Source organism: Typopeltis vanoorti, chromosome 20 (genome assembly GCF_054136105.1).
Source record: "Typopeltis vanoorti isolate ZY-2024b chromosome 20, IOZ_Tvanoo_1.0, whole genome shotgun sequence".
NCBI classification, from domain to species: Eukaryota; Metazoa; Arthropoda; class Arachnida; order Uropygi; family Thelyphonidae; genus Typopeltis; species Typopeltis vanoorti.
The window spans coordinates 8,705,501-8,727,627 of NC_143568.1; the positions used below are offsets into that span (position 1 = coordinate 8,705,501).

At 38.5% G+C, this 22,127-nt stretch overlaps 1 protein-coding gene across 1 annotated transcript in view; it reads right to left on the reverse strand.

Annotated features, from left to right (window-relative positions):
* LOC150095217 (neurocalcin-delta) overlaps window positions 1-22,127 on the reverse strand; it is a 75,007-nt gene that overhangs the window by 46,323 nt on the left and 6,557 nt on the right. The window contains exon 2 of the mRNA XM_090410457.1: window positions 797-920. Within this exon, the coding sequence (XP_090266583.1) occupies window positions 797-910 (114 nt within the window). The 5' untranslated portion in view covers window positions 911-920. The remainder of the gene's footprint in view (window positions 1-796; window positions 921-22,127) is intronic.

Here is a 22,127-nt window from a genome sequence, read left to right on the forward strand (position 1 = left end):
AAAGGTGGAGCAAGATACCAACACTCCTATCTCAGTATCTCCAATAATGCAAAACACATCTCCTTGCGGATATGTCTAATGTTATGCATTAAGGGAAGGGCCACTACCCAGACTAGTTTCGTCCTTTATTGAGGTCGAAACTAGTCTGGGTAGTGGTCAAATATCAAACTTTTTCAGTCACTTCAGGCCTCCAATAATCAGGACAGTGCTTTCATCGCCTTACATGATATCTCCCACCTCAGGACATCTACAACCATCCACACTCATGGTCAGATGTGAACCCATAGCCTGCTGTTTGGAAAGCAGCAGGTATGCAATACCACTCAAGCTAGCAAATGCACTGGCATTATATTCACAATCTTACTACTTTTGCTATTCTATTTCATTACTTAACACAATTATTTTATACACTCTCTCTCTCTCTTATGCACTCAAATTTATTACATTTCAAATCATTTGCTCCCACTTCACACCTTCAGAATCTATGTGCCTGGAACCCCCCCACACACACACACACATTACCTATTAACAGGGGCACGCCAACCATATGTGCAATGTGTGCAACGCACACAGGCACCAAAGAGGAGGAAATAATTTTTTAAAAAAAGTTTTTTTAAAGTGATTTTTTTTATTGGGGGGGGGGGTGTCAACTAAAGTTTTGCACACAGGCACGCCCCTGCCTATTAGAAATCTCTGTAGTACATATTATTAATAGTAGCCCTCCATGGAGTCAACGACTCATCATTATATATATATATATATAAATGTAAAAAAACATCTAAAATAAAATACTTACTTTAAACCCTTGATACCACTGTTTTATGGTATCCTCAGTATATGTAGTATGATGTACTAAAAATTCTAAGTCATGGTCAGTCAATTCTAAGTGCTTGGTATTTGAGCATCCCATTTCTTTTATCCTAAAAAAAAAAAAAAAAAAAAAAGGAAAAGAAAACTGATGTAAAGTGTGCGTGCGTGCGCGTGTGTGTTTTATTTAAAATGAAAAATATTCCCTTTGAAAGATATACAACTACAAACTAGGTATTGGATACACTATTTATACTGCAAAACCATATATAATAAAGTATGCATGGTATCAATGGGATATATTGATGGGAATGCTTCAAAGAGAGTGGGGATTATTGTATCAGAAATGAGAGAAGTATGTGGCACTGACTGAGTCAAGGTGCCCAAAGATAACTTCAAAAAAATATAAGACTTATAGATAAACTGACCATAGATTTTTAATTCGTACGTATGTTCGTAAATATTGCCTACTGGTTTCGCTAGTAACTGACTAGCTTTTTCAAGGCTTGCATAGTACAAAAAATTGATAAATGCAAAACAGGTTTAAGAATACAAAAAAAGTTAGTACCTATTAGGTAGCTAAGGTAACGCGTTTGAGTGACATGTCTGTATGAATTGCGACTCTCTACTAAGTATCATGAACATGCGTTACATGCAAACGTGTAATATGATTATTCGCATACTGTAGTTCTGTTGAACTGAGGGAATTAATTAGATTTTTCCAAGTATCGTTCAGTATGGCCCCTTGATTTCTGTTTAGGTTGCTGCCTGTACGTAGCACTACTGCCACTTCTTTGAATAATCAACATCAACATGTTCTTTCTGTCTTATTTCCAGGCTTCTCGAAGTTTGTCCAATGTAGGAAAGACCACACATGCATGGAATATTATACACGCCTGGATATTTATAAAATGGAACACTGTCCTTAGGAGATCTTAGAACCTGTCTGATGCTAGTAGTTGGTTTAAATACAACCCTGATGTTATGGGCTTTTAACAATCTCGCAATTTTGGTGGAAATTGAACCCATAAAGGGGGATGACTGCTGTTGAAATTTGTTGGGAGACTGTTCTTTCTTGTTGGTTATCTTTGTATAGAAATTTGTTGATGATGTTTCGAGGATAACCATTCTGCGATAGTGTTATAGCGATTTGGGACAGTTCTGTCTGAACTTCTTCATCGTCGGAGATAAAGTTTCTGGCTTGATTTCTCAACATGTGGATGATGCTCTGTTTATGTGACCTATGATGGTTTGAAGAGTAATGTAGATATCATCCAGTGTCCGTAGGTTTTTTGTGTAAATGGACAGTTTGAAATTGTTATCTTGTCTTTTAACTAGTATGTCCAAGAAGTGTAGTTGTTCGTTGTTTTCTACTTCTAGAGTAAATTTGATTTTATTGTGGTGAGTTGATTCTATTGACAAACATATGTAGCTTTTCCATGTTGTCCTGCCATATGATGAAGATATCATCCACATATCTCCACCATATTGAAGGTTTAGGAGTAATGTTGGTGAAGATTTCATTTTCAAATTTCTCCATGAAAAGGTCTGCACATGGTGGTGACAGACGGCTGCCCATGGCTAGGCCTTCCTTGAAGAAATTTTATTGTAGGCAGTGCTTGAACATCTTTGTAATATCAGCGGGAAAGAGATCTTTGATAATGTTCATGACTTCTTCTACTGGTACATTCGCGAATAAGGATACTACGTCTAGACTGGCCATTACGTCTGTTTGTGTTATCTTCACGTTTTTAAGTTTGTCAACAAATTGTTGAGAATTTTGTTATGTAGGACTCTGTTTGCCTGATTTTTCCCTTTAGTAAGTTAGTCAGGTGCTTAGCCAATAGGTAAGTGGGGGAGGACCTGCCATCTACAATCGGACGAAGTGGCACTTCTTCCTTATGCACTTTAGGCGCTAAATACAATCCATGGTCAGTTTATCTATAAGTCTTATATTTTTTAACATTTTACGACCTATAGATTAACCTGTAGAATGAGTGGAAGGGCTGTTAATTTTTTTTTTTGGTGTTGTTGTTTCTTTAAATATTTGTTTGTCCACCGGTCTTCAAAAAGTTAGTTAGTGCTAGCAAAGCATTGCCTAACTACTTTAGGGAATAAAAGGTGTTACAGAGGATATTTGGGTATAAAGTTGAAATGACTACAATCTTAAAGGCCAGGGGAGAATGTAGCAGGTATTATTATTATTACGGGCAACTCCAGGGAGTCGACAGACTCATAAGGAGGCCCTAACATCATGTCAAGAACAACTATTGGACATTCACACAGTATCTATCATACCTTGCTTTGAACTCATTCACAGTCATGGCACCCACAACAGCCTCTGGCAGCTTATTCCACTCGTTCACCACTCTCCAAGTAAAAAACCCAGCTCTAACACCCTTACTAACCACACTCTTGCCCAGTTTCCATGGATGTCCCCTAGTCCTCCCACCATCAGTCCTGTTCTCAAAAATATTCTCTGAATTAATCCCATAGAAACCCTTCAGTAATTTGAATGTCACAATCATATCTCCCCTTTTCTGCCTATCAACCAATTTCTGCAACCCACAAATCTTCAACCTGTTTTCATAAGGTTCATTCCATAGACTTGCTATCATCTTCGTCACTCGCCTCTGGATTCTCTCAACCTCCTCCCCATCAAGAAGAAGCCTAGGTGACCAGATCTGGGCACAATAATCTAGATGGGGTCTTATCAAAGCTTGATACAGAGGAACAATAACTTGCTTATCTCTGCTCGTCAAAGTATTCTTCAGCATCCAAGTGATTTGATGAGCTGATTTAGCCACTTTTACGATGTGCCCCCTAAACTTCAGCTCCCTATCCACCAACACTCCCAAATCCGTCACCTCATCAATCTCCTGTAATATAGTTCCACCAATGTGATATACTGCTGCTAATCTTTTCACCCCAAAATGCATAACCGTACACTTTGCCACATTAAATTGACATCCATTTTCCTTAGCCCAGTCCTCCAAACTATCCAAATCATCTTGCAAAATTTTGACATCCTGTGCACTCACTATTGCTCTACCCAATTTTGCATCATCAGCAAATAAGTGAACACTTCCTCTCAGATCCTTTCCTATATCGTTAATGAACAAATTGAAAAGTAGTGGTCCATGAACAGAACCCTGCAGCACACCACTAGTCAGGAGTAGAGTCCATCTTTTGGACTCTACTCCTGAATAAACCACTCTCTGATATCTCTCCATCAACCACCCTCCTATCCATCTCACCAACCCTATATCCATCCCCATATGCTGCAGTTTACTGATTAGAATCCCATGTGGTATCCCGTCAAAGGCCTTAGCAAGGTCCAGTAGAATCACTGTAAACCCATTACCCTTATCCAGTTCAGCCGTCACTGTGTTGTGTGTCACATGTGAGCAAGGTACTGAGGCATGATCTACCCTTCACAAAATCATGTTGTCCCCCATACAGTATCCCATTTTCATCTATCCAATCCTGTATTTTTCTCTTGACTAATTTCTCCAAGACCTTGACAACAATTCCTGACATGCTAATCGGTCGGTAATTTACAACAGCAGTCTTAGAACCTCCTTTATGCAGTGGAACTATTTTCCCCTCTTTCCACCCCCTTGGGACTAACCGAGACTCAAATTAAACAAAATGGTCAAGGGCACTGACAATTCTTTAGCCGCTTCACATACAACACGAGCTGGTATACCATCCAATCCCACAGATGTATTGATGTTGAGGTTTTGTAATAGACTATTCACCACAATTCCTGTATAATCTATTGGTTCAGTCATTCCTGCAATGTCACCAGTGCTCGCTCAGTAATTCAACTATATCAACTGATTCAGTTACCTCCCTACCATCGGCATTCTTCAAAATCATTCTGCCATATACATTTATTCTTTTACCAACATGTCGAAAAAACTGTTTTTGGGATTCTCTTTAGCCTGCATGACTAATGTTCTTTCATAATCTGTTTTTGCTTTTCTTACCACACTCGTTACCCTTCTGGCCTGCACTTTATACTTTTCATGTGCTTGCAGGTCACCTTTCTCCTTAAATTCCCTCCATAGTTATTTCTTTTTTTTTTTTGCAGTTCAAGCTGAATGGTGTTATTCATCCATTTAATCCCAACTTGATTTATTATTCGGACTCTAGGTATACAGTCAGCCATTGTCTCATGCAAACACTTCTTAACTGCCTCCCATGCACTATCAACATCCAGCCCTTGCAGTTTTACATGCCATGGCACTGAACCAATCAAACTCCTAAGCTTGTCATACTTACCAGCCCGATAATTCCACATGTACCCTGTCTTAATTGTAAATTCCACACCTTTAGCCACCTCCCAACTAAGGCCCTATGATCACTCTCACCAATTTGTGGCAATGTGGTCATATTCATTACAGCCAAATCCTCAGATGCAATTACTAGGTCAAGCGCTCTCTGACCCCTAGTATTTTCCATTACATGCTGTCGCAGATAGTTATCCCTTAATAACTGCATAATATCCAATTCCTTCCTCCCGTGTGTCCTTCCTTCTTCCAATCAATGTTACCATAGTTGAAATCTCCCATAATAATTACCCTCCTTCCACTCATTTCTTCTATTTGCTTATGCATACTATCTCCACCATCTATTCCATCACCTGGTCTATAGCAGCACCCAACTGTATATTTTGTTTTGCTAGTTTCAATCTCACACCAAATAGCCTCAAATCTATCCTGCAGTTCCACTTCTATTCTCCTTGGCTGTAGCTCATCAGCTATCATCAATAACACTCCTCCCCCCATTTTATTCTCCCTGTCACTCCTGAACACACTATACCCCCCTCACATTCAATCCCACTAGCTATATGATCTTCTGTCAGCCATGTTTCACTAATGCCAATAACCTGTGGCCTGGAAGTGCCAACCAAGGCCAAAAATTCTTCCTTCTTGTTCCTAATACTTCTGGCATTAGTATATATGAATTGCAAAAGTCCATTTGTCCCATCCCTATTTTGATGCCTTATACTAACTATCCCATTCTGATTTCTTGTCTTTCGCACTCGCTCGGCATATTACACACATTCATACACTCAACTGTCTCCCTAAAGTCTGCATATCTACTCCCCCCACCTTAATAACTCTAGTTTCCCTGATTTTGCACATCCCCTTCCACTACATTCAACACCTTTTCAAGTCTCCGTACACCAAATCCATTCAAATGTAAACCATCCATCTTATATAAATCCTTTTGCCCATCAAACTCACTCCACACATCCAAAAATTCGACACCACTCCTCCTGCATAATTCACTCATAATGTCATTAGCAATTATGGCCCTCCTTCTATACTCTTCACTGTCATACCACAGCAACAGCCTCACCATCCTAACTCTCTCACTCTTCTCTTTTGCTACCTCAAGCAATTCCTTCAAATCCTCTCTCATAACCATTTTGTCTCCTTTCAAATCATTTGTACCTGCTAGTACTATCAATTCTTTCATCTGCTGCTTTTGCATTCTAATTGACTCGCTTACATCCTTAATGATCGCACCAGGTTGGTACGATTTTGTTAAACTCTCAACTATCACACCTCTTACTAACGAATCTCCATACAACAATCGCTCTTTCATTTTGTTTACACTCGCTATCATACTCTCATTTTTCCTATCATACTTTTGCCATTTATTAGTCGGTACACTCGGTAAACATTTTTGCCAACGCTCCAGCTGCCGATTTGCCCTGTGTATCGCTCCACACAACAGTGCAATCTCACTCATTGCCTCAGTCTCATCATTTTTGTTTTCCGTTAATCCATTCATTCGCTCTGTATGTTTACCTTCATTCTCACTTTCAACGCATTCTCACAGCTATCTGGTACTACCTCGCAAATATTACTTGCATATCACTATTTTCTACATTCTCACTTTCAACAACGATATCACCCTCGCGACCTGAAACACTCTTTAAATCCTCACATTCCTTACACTTTCTGCACACATTCACTCCACTCTCCTTTAACCAGACTCCAACCGTTGTCCTCAATGCATACATTTCGCAAACGGTACACCGAATCAAATCCTTTAAATTAAAATTTTTAGACAAAGATGGCGACCTGGACCCCATTTTTTTTATTTCTCTTCATGGGGGGGCCATGTGCACAAATAATTGTATCTATCAATTTACTAATCAAAATACTCAGAAAACACACAAAAATCACCCAGACACGCTAAGATACGAAAAGTAAATAATACTATGTAAGATTCAAGCAAATTTACCAATTATTACTCAAAATAATACTTATCCGTTCAGGAGCTCTCTACAAACACTACACACCATATAGCCCTCTAGTGGCTACCATATATTGACTACAAAATGTTTAAACAATCTAGTTGGGCATATAAAAGGAAAGACACATAATTGAAGATTTTAATTACAGGAATTCAGACTGGAAGAGAAAGACAGACACAAGGAGAGTGGATTTGCAGGTCTGGAGAGATAATTACCTTGAGCAGCATATGATGGAAGCAACACAAACGTTTTAGTGTTGCATTTGGTCACATCCTCATAGGATGTGGTTATGACATATCCATAGAGTTAGGAGGATAGAAATAAGAATGAAATGGATGAAGAGTGAAATTAGACTAACAGTGTGGGAAAAGATGTTATGAAAGTAATACAAGATACTAGTAGTAATCAGAAGCATGAGGAGTATAAAATGCAAGCTAGAAAAGTGATAAGCACAGTAAAGAAAAAAAAAAAAAAAGTTCAGTAAGAAGAGACTGGCCAGTCAAGGCAAAAATAATTCAATGGAATTATTCAGCTGCAAGCAAGAAGAGAGGTGAATGATTACGGTAGCAGGGTGACCATGGCAAAACACACAGTGGGATTATTTAATGACCACTCTCAGTGTGTGTCATACTGGAGTAAATGATGTTGTGCATGCAATACTCAGAAAAGAAACAAATGATAGGACTACGGGTGAAAGAACCCAGTGCATCAAGTGTTGATTGGGTTATATGCTAATAAAGCTATGGAAATGGATGGCATCACAACATATTTTTATGAAATGTGCATGAGTTACCTATACTCTGAATTGGCTGTGGAGTCTTGTAATGGAAAAGATTCCTAAGGAGTGGAAAGAAGGTAAAATAGGGCCCTTGCACAAGCATATTTCTAGGATATAAGTTTCCAATTATAGAACAATATGTATCTGCAATTGTAATTAAGATATTGGAGAGTTTGGTTGGAAATAGAATAGAGAACTAAGTTCATGGATATAGAATCCTATGATAATCATTGACTTAGCAATTCACGTGCATTTTATGATAAAGTAATGAATGTCTGGATAAGAGACTCATATAGCGTGATGTGCCTGGACTTTATAAAGGCATTTGATAGATTAACACATAAGCTGGTGTACAAGGTGAGATATAATGGAGATCGATAACAGATTAGTTAGACTGATTAATTCTCTGAATGATACCAGCAAAGGAGTGGGGGGATTCCTGGAAAATAAAGGTAACCAGTGCGATGTAACAGTGTTCCATTCATGGGCCCCTACTGTTTAACTTATTTGTTAACATGTTGACTGCCAACTGTGAGATAATTCGTAGTAGGCGATCTGGCTGAGAGGGCCAACTACGAGTTATCTCGTAGTTGCTGGACTTGCCTTTTTCGAGCAGCTGCAAGTATATTCATAGCGTATAAGCATAACTAAGGATAGTTGGCTTCTGGGAAGAGAACAAAAAATCAAGGTTGGCATACATGAACAGAAAATTTATTCATACAGTGAAAATCAAATACAAAGTAATAGAAGCTCAGCATATAAATTAGTTTGTTACCAGTAATGCAAGAAACTCTTCTCAAAAAGAATAAGTCCACCTATTTTGTACTGTAAAATCTGTTGTGTCCAATTTCAAACCAACATTCTCTAGTAAAATAAATTGTTCAGGATCTTGTTGTATTTCAGTCCACAAATTATCATTCGTATTTCATGTTGTTGCTTGGGAAGTATCAGGATTATCTTCAGGCTCAGGGACGACTTCATTTTCACTGTTCTTGCTCAACTCCTCAGAAGATTCACTACTGTCATAACCATCCTCAGCAAAAATCTCATCAAATTCTGACTCACTTAGATTAGCGTAGTACTCAAGTTCTTCTTGAGTCAGTGGTCTTTTCTTATCCATATTGTGGGGTTATAAATATATATCATTATTATTACTATTATTCAGGCCTCAATGGAGTCAAAAGACTCCATTGAGGAAGGACCTCCTAATTTCTTAGGAAGGACCTCCCACGATGAGGAGGTCCTTCCTAAGAAACACAAAGTCTATCAAGACTCATCAAGGGGAGGTCACCCCCCCCCAAGAAACACAAAGTCTATCATACCACTCCTTAAACTCATTAACCATTCTCACTCTCACCACTCCATCAGGCAATGCATTTCATGGTTCAACCACCCTTCATACAAAGAAACCACTCTTCACCCTCTTGCTCAGTTTCCTTTCGTAACTTCCAGGGATGGCCTCTTGTCATCACTCCTTCCCGCTGTTCAACCAAGCAAAAGAACTCCCCAGTGTCAACCCTCTAACCACCTCTCAACAGTTTAAAAGTCTCCATCATATCACCTCTCCTTCTTCTATCCACCAAACTCTGCAGTCCACATTCCCTCAGCCGATCCGCATAACTATCATTGTACAGTCCTGAAACCATCTTTGTTATCCGCCTTTGTACCCTTTCCACAGTTAATTTATCCTCTTCAAATCCTGGGGACCAAATCTGAGAACAATAGTCCAAGTGTGGTCTGATCAGGGTCTTATACAACAGAAAGATAACTGTTTTATCTCTGCAGGTCAGTGTCCTTCTCATTATTGCAGCAATCCTCTGTGTTACCTTCACTATCTTTGCAATATGTCCTCTAAATTTCAGGTTTCTATCAATCATCAACCCCAGATCTCGTCTCCCCTACTTCCTCCAGTATAACTCCTCCCATAGAGTATGCAATATCCCATCGATGTTTCCCAAATCTCAAGACCTTACATTTTGCTGCATGAAACTGACATCCCCATTCATTTGCCCATCTATCTAGCTTATTCAAATCCTCTTGCAGGGCTGCTGCATCTGCACTATTACTAATAATCCTTCCCAGCTTCGCATCATCTGCAAACAACTGAATATTCCCTTAATCCACTGACAATGTCATTGATATAAAGGTTAAACAATATAGGTCCCAGTATTGAACCCTGTGGAACCCACTTGTAAGCCTCTGCTTCCTTGAAACTTCCCCACCATACACAACTCTCTGATACCTATCGGACAGCCAATACTGAATCCAAATCCATGTGCTGCAACTTAAAAAAATATCAGCTTATCATGTGGTACCCTGTCAAATGCCTTTGCTAAGTCTAAGAAAATGGCAGTATATGCCTTTCCCTCATCTAATGCTCTTGTAACTTTATCATAAAAGGCTAGCATATTGCTAAAACAAGAGCACGCCTTCACAAATCCATGTCGACTCTCACAGATAACATTACCCTCATAGTATAATAATAATTATAAAACAAAATACTCATTTTGTTTTATAACACACATAATTTACACACATTGTCTAATTATAGACCAGTCTGTGTGTCATCAGTAGTTGTTAAGATCTTGGAGAAAGCAGTGAGGGACCGTAGAATGGGCAGATGAGCGTAATGTTATCTGTGAGAGTCAACATGGATTTGTGAAGGGGGTGCCTTAATGCATAACATTAAGGGAAGGGCTACCCCTTAATGCATAACATTAGACATATCCGCAAGGAGATGTGTTTTGCATTATGGGAGATACTGAGATAGGAGTATTGGTAGCTTGCTCCACCTTTGCAAGGAGTGCCCTGATGTTGTACCACCTTATCCCAGTCCTGAAGATACTTTCAGGCACAAACTTTGTTTGCTCACATTTGGATAAAGGATTAAACTAAATTTATTATAAAAATGAAAAAAAAAAAAAAAAGTCTGTAAATTTGTTCTTACTTTGTACAGTAATCCTTCGATTAGTGCATCATTTTTTTTGATACCCAAATTCGATTAGTGCGCCTCTAAAATTCAATTAATGTGCCTATATACATCTTAAAAATAAATGTTAGATTTAAAATATTTTCTATCTAGACATTTTTATGGCTAACTATTTTAAAAAATCACTCACCAGAATGAAATAATTTAGTCACCGATTTAAAACATGTTATAAAGTTATTTTTAATGGCGTACTACACTACTTCCATGTACACTATGTTCCAAATTTTTGCCAGCAAAATTTATGTCGTCTGCTATAGTACGCCCACAGATTCGAGACCCTTCAACACTTCTGTGCATGCCACAAAAAGGAGAATCCATTCCGATAATAGAGTAATCTATCCATCTTCTGGGATGAGTTGTTTATTATTACAAGTCGGAAAATTAACTTCTCTTTTATGACCATTGTAGTTTTTAAAGTGGTAACTATTTTGCTTGTATAACAGTTGAGAAACTTTATCTAAAAAGCACGTGATATTGCATGTTGGCAACCAATTCGTACGTCCTTCATTTCTTTCTCCCCTTCAATGATAACGTCCAAGAATTAATTAAATCTCATTCTGAAGAATTGAGTAATTCCGACCTGCTAAATTTAGATGCACAGTGGGAAGATCCTGAAGAATATGAAGAAAATTTAACCACTGATAGTCAGCCAAAATAGATTTCACAGAAACAATTTGAAAATATTTTTTGTACAATTGCAGTTTTTAAGCAGCAATGCTTGGAGGCTAATCCTAGTGAAGGGAGAAACAGTAAAATTTGCAGAAGAGTAGAAGAGGGAATGGGGCAATACCGTCAGTTGTATGAAAAAAAGAAACAAAATGCCTGCCAAACTACGTTAGCTCAATTCTTTTGTTAAGAAGTAGAATAATAAATTTATATTCTGAATATGTTTGATTGTCTCTCAGCTTCATGGTTTTCCTTTAACTAGGCCCTGAGACATACCTTAATTATCTTAATTCCTTTATAAAAAAATTACGGGTCAAAAAAGAAATGTTGAGGAATGAATTATACATTTTCCCATAGGTTATTATATTCGATTAGTGAGTTTTCGATTAATGCGCCTGTTTTAAAGAACGCATTAGGCGCACTAATCAAGGGATTGTTGTACTTGTACTTTGTGTGAACATCTATGTGAAAGAGAGTAGAGTGAAATGGTGAAAAATGGGTCATTAATCAGCCTAACTACTTCCTTCTACAATGAACTAACTATTTTTAGAGAGCTGCTCTCAAGAGCACTAACCTCAAATGTGAGAACATATCTAATGATTGGATGAATTCATACAGTCAACAGCAGTTCAGGGGTAAAGTAGCTCCTTCAATAAAAGAGAATTTTTTTTGGATGCTGAGGAAGCAATATTTATAATATGTTTATGTAAAGAGAAAGTTATGAGATGAGAATAATCCTAAAAAGAGAAACCTCATGTTGCATTCAGATTCGGGTGTTATTTAAACTAAAACTGGAAAGTGTTTTTTTTTGTTTTGTTTTGAAGAAATAAAGCAGGAATTAAGTTTTATTAGCACTGACATCAAAAGATTATTTGAACTCCATTGAACAGTTTGAAGATCAGATTTAGGTTTTTAGAAATTAATATTCTGAAAGTTTGGTGATATGTGTAGTGCAAAGCTTGTAAAATGAGAGAAAAATGTAATTTAATGTGCCACCATCAACAAATCTTGCACTAGATATGCAGTCAAATGGAGAAAATGTTTGGTAAAAGGACAGAGCATGTGAAACCCAAGCATCAATGCAAAGTTGGAACGTAAAAAAGATCCATCCAGCATGGCATCTTATATTTGTTTAGAAAGAAAGCTGGACACAAACTTGAAGATGTCTAAAAACAAACCACATGATGGAAAGCTACATTAATAGGCCTTTCTGCCAGACTCGATGAAATGTCTTAGAGATATTAAGAGCAGCCACTTGAGATTCCACACTTTTACATATTTATTTCATATCGAACAATATAAGCAACCTGATCACTTGCTCATCAGCAGTGGTAGAATCCATACTGGTAATGATTTATGAGAGAGGTTTCCAGATTGAAAACCATTTCCAGAAATGGTTTTCTCCATTCAGAATGTACTGGAGACTAATTTGATGGTAACGTGTCACAAGGATCAAATATGAATAACTGGAAGGAGACCTCCACATAGCCATTAAAGGAATGCAAAGAACTGACCAGAGATTCTGACTTAACATCCAATCATCACCTTCTTGTGGTGCACCCTTATAAGTGAAGGGCTCAATTTGGAATTTAGCCTCCACCAAACTGTATTCTTGTTGACTTAAACCAAATACAAACAGATAATTACCATGACAGGAATTCATGCCATGCCAGCTGAGACCATGACCAGTAACAACACAGGGGCACCACTGATTTCATCACATAATCAGGAAGAACAGCAAAAAATCAGCTACTGAAAAACTCCAACACAACATCAGCAAAGTTCAAGATTGGCACCATCAAAAGGAAATTGAACTAGTAGAAGAATTAGATAAGTACCAAAATGACATGAGTATTACTGAAACAAAGAAGACAAAAACAGTAATTCAATGATCAGGCAAAAGAAGTAGAAGATACAGCATTCAATGCTAAATACAGGGGGGGGGGGGTAAAAAGTTCTGATGAACATCTAGAACAAAAATGATATTAAAGCAACTGATATAATGAAAAGAAAGAACATATCTTAAAAACTTTTAACCCCCCCCCCCATGATTCATCAAACTGTAATAATTTGTTCTTTTTTCTTTTAGGATATATAAGAAGACATGTCAGAGGTTTTGAAAAAATTCAATGACACAGAGGTGCGAGCTGTCATCAAAGTTCACCAAAATTTGTGAAACTTTAGGGGACTGTGGCCCAGCATATCCAATAGTTGCCAGATAGGTGGTCAAGTTTAAAACTGAGTATCCTGAGACAACAGATGTCCCCAGGTCAGGAAGACCTTCCACAGTGATTGCACCTGAAAACATCAATGCATGCTGTGATCCTTGATGATAGACAAATACTAGCCAAAAATATTGCCAAGACTCTGGGATATCCAGAGAATGAGTTGGGGTCATTATCCACTAACATCTGCACATGCAGAAGCAACTCAAAAAAGTGGATTCCCAAATGTTTGAATGCCTACCAAAAGAGAGAATGTGTGCTGTCATCTCTAGGGATTCTGGGTCATTTTGAGAAAACAGGTGCAAATTTTTGACTTGTATTCTGACTGTTGATGAAACATGGTTTCATCACAGGGTAGGTTCTTGCCATTATCTTTTGGGATATGAATAGTGTAATCATTACCAAGTATCTCAAAAAGAGGTGAAACTGTTAGAGCAGCAGTTTATTCAACAGCTCTGAAGGAATTGAAGGAGGTACTGAAGGAAAAATGCTGCAGGAAACTGAGCAGAGGTGTGTTGCTTTTGTAGGACAATGCACCTGCTCACACTGCTCATGTAACCCAACAGACAATTCACAACTTGGGCTTTCAATGTCTGCCTCACTCATCCTATTCACCAACTACACCCCCCTCCCCATCTGACTATTTCCTATTCCCAAATTTAAAGAAACACTCAACGGATCAAAATTTATCACAGATGATGAAGTCATATCTGCAGGTGAGGACTGGTTGTGCAACAAGGGAAAGACTTTTTTTTTTCTCAGAGGATTGCAAATGATGCAGCAGAATTACAACAAGTATAAAACTTTGTGGGGGATATGGAGAATAATGTGTAAGTTGCATGATTCTACCTCAATTTCTTCATGGTGATTATCACAACTTTTTGGCACAAACATGTACAATGATAATCTTCTTGAATGCCAAGCAATATCAAGTAGAATGATGTGGGCAAATATCAGAATGGAGAATAAGATAATTTGGCTCATTTGTGTCTACGGTCCCACAAAGGTACTACTAAGGAAGAAGTGGGGGAATTAGGAAAGGCAGCTGATTCAAAGGGAAAGATGGTCCTTGATGGAGATCTAAACAGCAAAGTAGGTAATGATTATCACACATACAGAAATATTTTGGGAAAATCTGGAAAAAAGAGCAAAGATAATAATGGAAAGTACCTGCTGGTTTTCTGTTCAGTATATATTATTATTATTATTATTACCCTTAGACCCCAGAGTCAAAGACTCATCTAGGTGGTCCTTTTGTCATACACATAGCTCATCATACTGAGCCTTAAACACACTCAAATTCTCTGAAGACACCACCCTCTCAAGCAAGGCATTCCAATCATTCACAACTCTGCATGCAAAAAACCTGTTTCTCACTTCCCTGCTCACATCCTCTTTATACACTTTCCAAGGATGATCTCTGATTCTCCCCTGATCTCCCACTGCTTTAGGTGCAAAATGAGTAATTATAATAGCTGACTTTAATTATCTGAACACTGATTTGATACCAGTGAAATCTCATGAGAAGTACGAAACTGCATTTATTGAGCTGTTGCGAGGCAACTTCCTTAAGCAGCATGTGACAGAAGAAACTCTAGGTCAAAGAGTTAGATCTGATTATAGTGACAGAGGAGATGGTTTCAGTTAAATGTGTAACTATTCTGCTTCTGATTGGCAACAGTTATCATGCAGAAATAATTCTGGGAAGGGATAAGGATAGAACCTCTCCAACATTGATCCTATAACCACTCCTTATTAACTTGTAGGTCTGTATCATATCTCCCCTCTTTCTCCTAACAATTTGACTCTGTATATTGCATCTTCTCAATCTTTCCTCATATTCGACATTTCAGAGGTCAGAAACCACCTAAGTCATTCACCTCTAGACACTTTCCAACATCTCTTCATCCTTTTGAAAACCAGGTGACCAAATTTGTGCACAGTAATTCATGTGTGGCCTAATCAAGCCGTATACAATGGAACAAGAATCTCCTTACTCCTACAAGTCAGAATCCTCTGCATCATTCCCAGAATTCATTGTGTTGTCCTCACAATTTTGGCAATGTGTTCCCTAAATTTCACATCCTTATCCACTATCACCCCTATATAGGGGTGACAGTGGATAAGGATCTCTTATTTCCTCCACCTCCGACAATATATACCCACCAAGCGTAAATTCTACATCCCATCTTTGTTCCCCAAATTTTAAAACCTTACATTTTGTAACATTGAACTGCCATCCCCATTCCCTTGCCTGTTCACTCAATCTATTCAAGTCTTCTTGTAAGGCCACAAAATATGCTCTGCTCTTCATAGTTTGTCCCAACTTTGCATTTTCTGTAAACAACTGATCCAATTCTGGATCCTAGTTCTCCCAGCTTCTCCAACACCTTAACCACAACATCTGACACAAAGATAGGCCTTTATAAACAATGTTCCAACATAAAAATGTGCACAAATTCATATGGAGAGATGATGCAAGAATAAGAAAAATTTCAGTGACCATACTATTGTTGATAGCAATGTTTTCCCACTAGTTCAGAACACAAGTATATGTGGACGATTTGAAATTGGAAGTTATCACCATTTAGTGTTCAGCAGGATAAAATTGAATTTCATTCTGAAAAGAAGTGTGTAAGAAAGTTTTATAAAGAATCAAAATTGATCAACTTTCAGAGGTGAACTGTAGACTCAAATACACAAACATTATTTGCGAAAAATGAAAGACTAAAAACAAGAATTGAACCTTAGAGATTCAGTACCAAACACTGAAGAAAATATTAATTTATTCATCTAGATGTGATGAGGTTGTCTACAAGGACAGAAAAATCAGAACTTCATGGCAGACTCAGGAAGTTAAAGAGGTCAATGAAAAAGAAAGCATATCAAAAATTCCTGGCAAGTAAGTCAGTGTGTGTGATCCTAGAGAATACAGAGCAAAATTTAAGAAACTTTGAAACACTACGTAAAACTAGCTAAACAAAACTAATGGGAAGACTTTGGCAAGAACATAGAAAATAAACACCAGGAAGGTGGCAAAATATTCTGGATGCTGTTGAAATTATTATCGCAAACCTCCAGGGAGTCAAGGGTTTATTGAGGGAGATTTTCTTCTTCTTTCCATAGTCCACAAACGACAATAGAGTAGATAGGAAATATTCCACTCACACTTTCATTGACACTTTGCTTTCAGCTCTGTAAGTAACCACCTGTCCAATTTTTTATACTATCTAGTTTATTCCAAGTCTGCCTCTTTTTTGATTTCTTCCTTAAATAAATAAGTCCTTCAAGAACTTGCATTGGTAGCGCTGATATAACCAAGCCATAAAAGTCATTTCCTTCGAATCTCAATATAAGCTAATTTTGTGGTTATTTCCTGAAAATCTGGTTTGTTTTCTGCTAGCAGATCAATATCATCAACAAACTCTAGATGATTTATTCTTCTTCCTACTATCATCACTCCAATATCACAATTCTCCACAGCTTCATTTACAACATATTTCAGGAAGAATTAAATAACACAGGTCATAATTTCCACCCTCCCCCCCAGTCTTACTCCATGCTCCAATGGAAAGGTAGTGCTATAATTCCCTTTGATTTAACATTATCTCAGAAGATGAGTACATAGATTTATTATTATCCCAAGACTTCATAGAGTCAAAGACTCATCTGGTAGGTCCTTTTATCACACAACACAGCTCATCATACCGTGCCTCGAACACATTCAAACGCCTTGCAGAAACCACATTCTCAGGCAAGGCATTCCAATCATTCACAACTCTGCACGAAAAAAAACCTGCCCCTCACTCCCCTACTCACACCCTCTTTATACAGTTTCCAGGGATGACCTCTAGTTCTCCCCCAATCTCCCACTATTTTCTGTAGAACTTCTCCAGCATTAAACCTATAACAACCCCTTACCAACTTGCAGGACTCTATCATATCTCCCCTCTTCCTCCTGTCCACCAGACTCTGCAAATTACATCTTCTCAATCTTTCCTCATATTCGACATTCCAGATGTCAGAAACTACCTTAGTCAATCGCCTTTGGACCCTTTTCAACATCTCTTCATCCTTCTGAAAACCAGATGACCAAATCTGGGCACAATAGTCCATGTGTGGCCTAATCAAAGCCTTATAAAAAAAGGAACAAGAATCTCCCTACTTCTACATGTCAGTGTGCTCCGCATCATTCCCAGAAGCCTTTGTGTTGTCTTCACAATTTTGGCTTATCTCTTATTTCTTCCACTTCCAACAATATTATTATTATTATTCAGGCCTCCATGGAGTCGAAAGACTCATCGTGGGAGGTCCTTCCTAAGAACATAAAGTCTGTCAAGACTCATCAAGGGGAGATCCCCCTAAGAAACACAAAGTCTATCATACCACTCCTTAAACTCATTGACCGTTCTTGCTCTCACCACTCCATCGGGCAATGCATTCCATGGTTCAACCACCCTCCACGCAAAGAAACCACTCCTCACCCTCTTGCTCACAGTTTCCTTTCGTAACTTATCCTCACCAATCATAAAGAGTAGTGACGTAAGGCCACAACATCACTACTCTTCATGGTTCATCCCAACTTTGCATCATCTGCAAACAACTGAATAACTCCACCCAAATCTTCACCAATATCATTAATATACAAGTTAAACAGCAATGGCCCTAAAATAGACCCTTGAGGCACTTCACTAGTGACTTTTCTTTTCCTGGATATCGCTTCCCCATACACAACTTGTTGATACCTATCAGATAGCCAGTCTCCAATGCAATGCACTAATCTAATATCCAACCCCATCTGCTCTAGTTTGACTATCAATTTATCATGAGGTACTCTATCAAAAGCCTTTGCAAAATCAAAGTATATTACTGTGTATCCGTCTCCTCTGTCCAAGGAAGCAGTCACTTTATTGTAATAAGTAAGTAGATTGCTAAAACATGACCTCCCTTTAGCAAATCCATGCTGTCCATCAAAAATAATACCATTGTTATCAACCCAACTCTAGATCCTAGTTCTCATAAGCTTCTCCAACAACTTACCCACAACATCTGACACACAGATAGGCCTATAGTTTGATGCTTGAGTTCGATCACCTCCTTTATGAAGTGGCACAATCTTGCTCCTCTTGATCGAGTGCAAGACTCGTATCAAAAAAATATGTCAAGGTAGATGCCAACTCCCGGGCACATTCCTTTAAAATACACGGTAATATATTATCAAGTCCCACAGCCTTATTAACATTACGTTCGCTCAATTCCTCATACACCTCTTGCTCACTTACAGTCAGTCTCTCCTCCCCATCATCAACTGCTCTCAAACTCTCCATGATGTCACATTCACAAGATTGAAAGACCTTTATGAATTGCTCATTAAGTATCTCCACCACACATTCTGCAACAGCTATCTTTATACCATTTTCTCCTATCAATGTCATCCTTCCATAATCATTCGTTTGCTGGCTACATATTGAAAGAAGTCCATAGGATTCTTTTTGGTTTCATTAACTGCTGCTGATAATTCACTTTTGCTCCCCTTACCAACCAACTCACCCTCCTTGCCTGGTCTTTGCAATCCTCATGGAATTGGTTATTTCCACTTCACTTATGCTGCCCCCACATTGCCCTCTTTCTCTGTATTGCATGCTTAATCTCTTTATTCATCCATCTCACACCCACCTTATTTAACCTTCTCACCCTTGGAATATACTTAGACATTGCATCTACCAGACAGTTTTTGAAAATCCCCCAAGCTGCATTGATCTCTTTTCCAGCTAACTCCTCATTCCATGCTAAACCTGCAAGCTGTCTCCTGAGCTCTTCATACTCACCCCCCCCCCTTGTAGTTCCACATATACCCTTTTCTCACAGAGGTCCTCACCCAAGTAATCACCTCATGGTCACTCTCACCAATTGGTGGATGATTTGACACCTCATTTATAATTACATCCTCTGATTAGATGACCAAATCCAAGACCCTCAATCCTCGCATGCCCTCTGTTACATACTGTCTGAGGTAGTTATCCCTCAAAAACTCAAGAAACTCATTTTCTTTACTTCCAGTTGCTACTCATCATTCCAGTCTATATTGCCATAATTAAAATCACCCAAAATTATCACCCTTTTCTGATTTGCTTGACTAATTTGATTATACATTTCCTTATCGCCACCATCCACATTACCTGGTCTATAACCTCACACCATACTGCCTCAAAACCACTGGCACTATTTTCCTGTTGCAGCTCTACTTTGTATGGACATAACTCTTTCTCTATCATCAATAACACTCCCCCTCCCTTTTTATCCCTTCTATCCTCACGAAACACATCATACCCTTCCATCTCTATTCCTGTCAGGATGTCGTCCTCTTCCAACCATGTCTCACTTATTCCAACAATCTTTGGGTGAATAGACGCAATTAGTGCAACCATTTCATCTGCCTTGTTTCTTATACATCTAGCATTTGTATACAAACACAACAGCTCATTTCTGGATCTACAGCTATTTCCACTGATACCACTCACTCAATGTGATCTCTCCATGCTCGACTGGGACCATTTCCCTTTCTGTTTATTCATTTTAAAACCCTTTTCAATTCCATGTTTCCTCTTGATCTCAGGTCATCCCATTTCTTTCCTGTCTGCACATGCTCTCACCTCCTCTCGGAGCATCCACCTTTCTCACGCTGTGTACCCCTGTCCACACTGAGTCTCCCCATTTCCATGCTCCTCTTGCACACCCATTCTCTCATTTTCTATACTCATACCACTCACTTCCTCATTCATAACCACCTCTTCAATCTCTCCTGCTCTTCACTCATATTATTTTGCTAGCTATTCCAAAACATTGCAGAATTTTCCATGGCATCATGCCAAATAGAATCAAAAGGCTTTCTGTAGGTTGATAAAATTATGGCACATTACTTTATTATGTTCTAAGTATTTTTCTCCAATGATATGAAGCATAAATATATGGTCAATTGTACTCCTGTTCTTTCTAAATCCAGCCTGGAAGTATGAAAAATTGAATTCCATTTTTGTTTCAATACATGAGAGTAAGATGTCCAAAATGATGTTCATCAGTGATAATGGGTGAAAGATAACCACTGAACATGTAAGGTTATGCATTTTGGGGTGAAAAGATTGGCGGCAGCTTACTGCATTGGTGGAACCGTGCTCCAGGAAATTGATGAGGCACGAGATTTAGGAGTGTTGGTAGATAAGGAATTGAAATTTAGGGGACACATTGCAAAAGTGACCAAAACAGCTCATCAAATCACTTGGTTGCTGAAGAATACGATGACAAGCAGAGACAAGCTGGTTATTGTTCCTCTGTATCGAGCCTTGATAAGACCCCATCTAGACTACTGTGCTCAGATTTGGTCACCTAGGTTTCTTCTTGATGGGGAGGAGGTGGAGAGGATCCAGAGGCGAGTGACCAAGATGATAGCAGGTCTGTGGAATGAACCGTATGAGAACAGGTTGAGGATTTGTGGGTTGCAAAAATTGGTTGATAGGCGGAGAAGGGGAGATATGATTGAGACATTCAAATTACTGAAGGGTTTCTATAAAATTAATTCAGAAGATATTTTTGAGAACAGGGCTGGTTGTGGGAGGACTAGGGGACATCCATGGAAACTGGGCAAAAGTGTGGTTAGTAAAGGTGTTAGAGCTGGGTTCTTTACTTTTAGAGTAGTGAATGAGTGGAATGCGCTCCCTGAGTCTGTGGTGGATGCTGTGACAGTGAATGAGTTTAAGGCGAGGTATGATAGATACTGTATGAATGTCAAATAGTTGTGATGAATATGATTTGGGGCCTCCCTCGATGAGTCCAATGACTCCCTGGAGTTGCCCGTAATAATAGTAATAATAATAATAGGATATAGTAAGGATGTTTTTAATAAGTAGTTCATTAAAGTATTCCATCCTTGTGATTGTAACATAATGCAGAACTTGAGAGCAGTTAGAATGAAGGGGGGGGAGGGACCCAATGATGGTGAGTGAGCAGGAGTTACATGAGGAATTTAGTAAGCTTGATGGGGAAATGTAGTAAAACCAGGTTTAACATAGCTTGGTATCTTTAACATATATATATATATCACTGTATGTCTTGAGGGAATTTTCCAGGGAGTTAACAGCGAAATATGGCAAAATTGTTCCACTTTTCATAAAGGGGTGATAAGACTAAGACTGAATTATAGGCCAATCTGCTTGTCTGGAGTTGTGATCAAGGTGTTAGAGAAGGCTAGTGAGGACAAAGATTCAAAATTGGATTGACAGCAGTAGAATTCTCTTTAATGGACAGCATGGGCTTGCTAAAGGAAGATCATGTTTTAGCAATCCGCTGACTTATTATAACAAGGTGACGAATACACTGGACAAGGAGGAT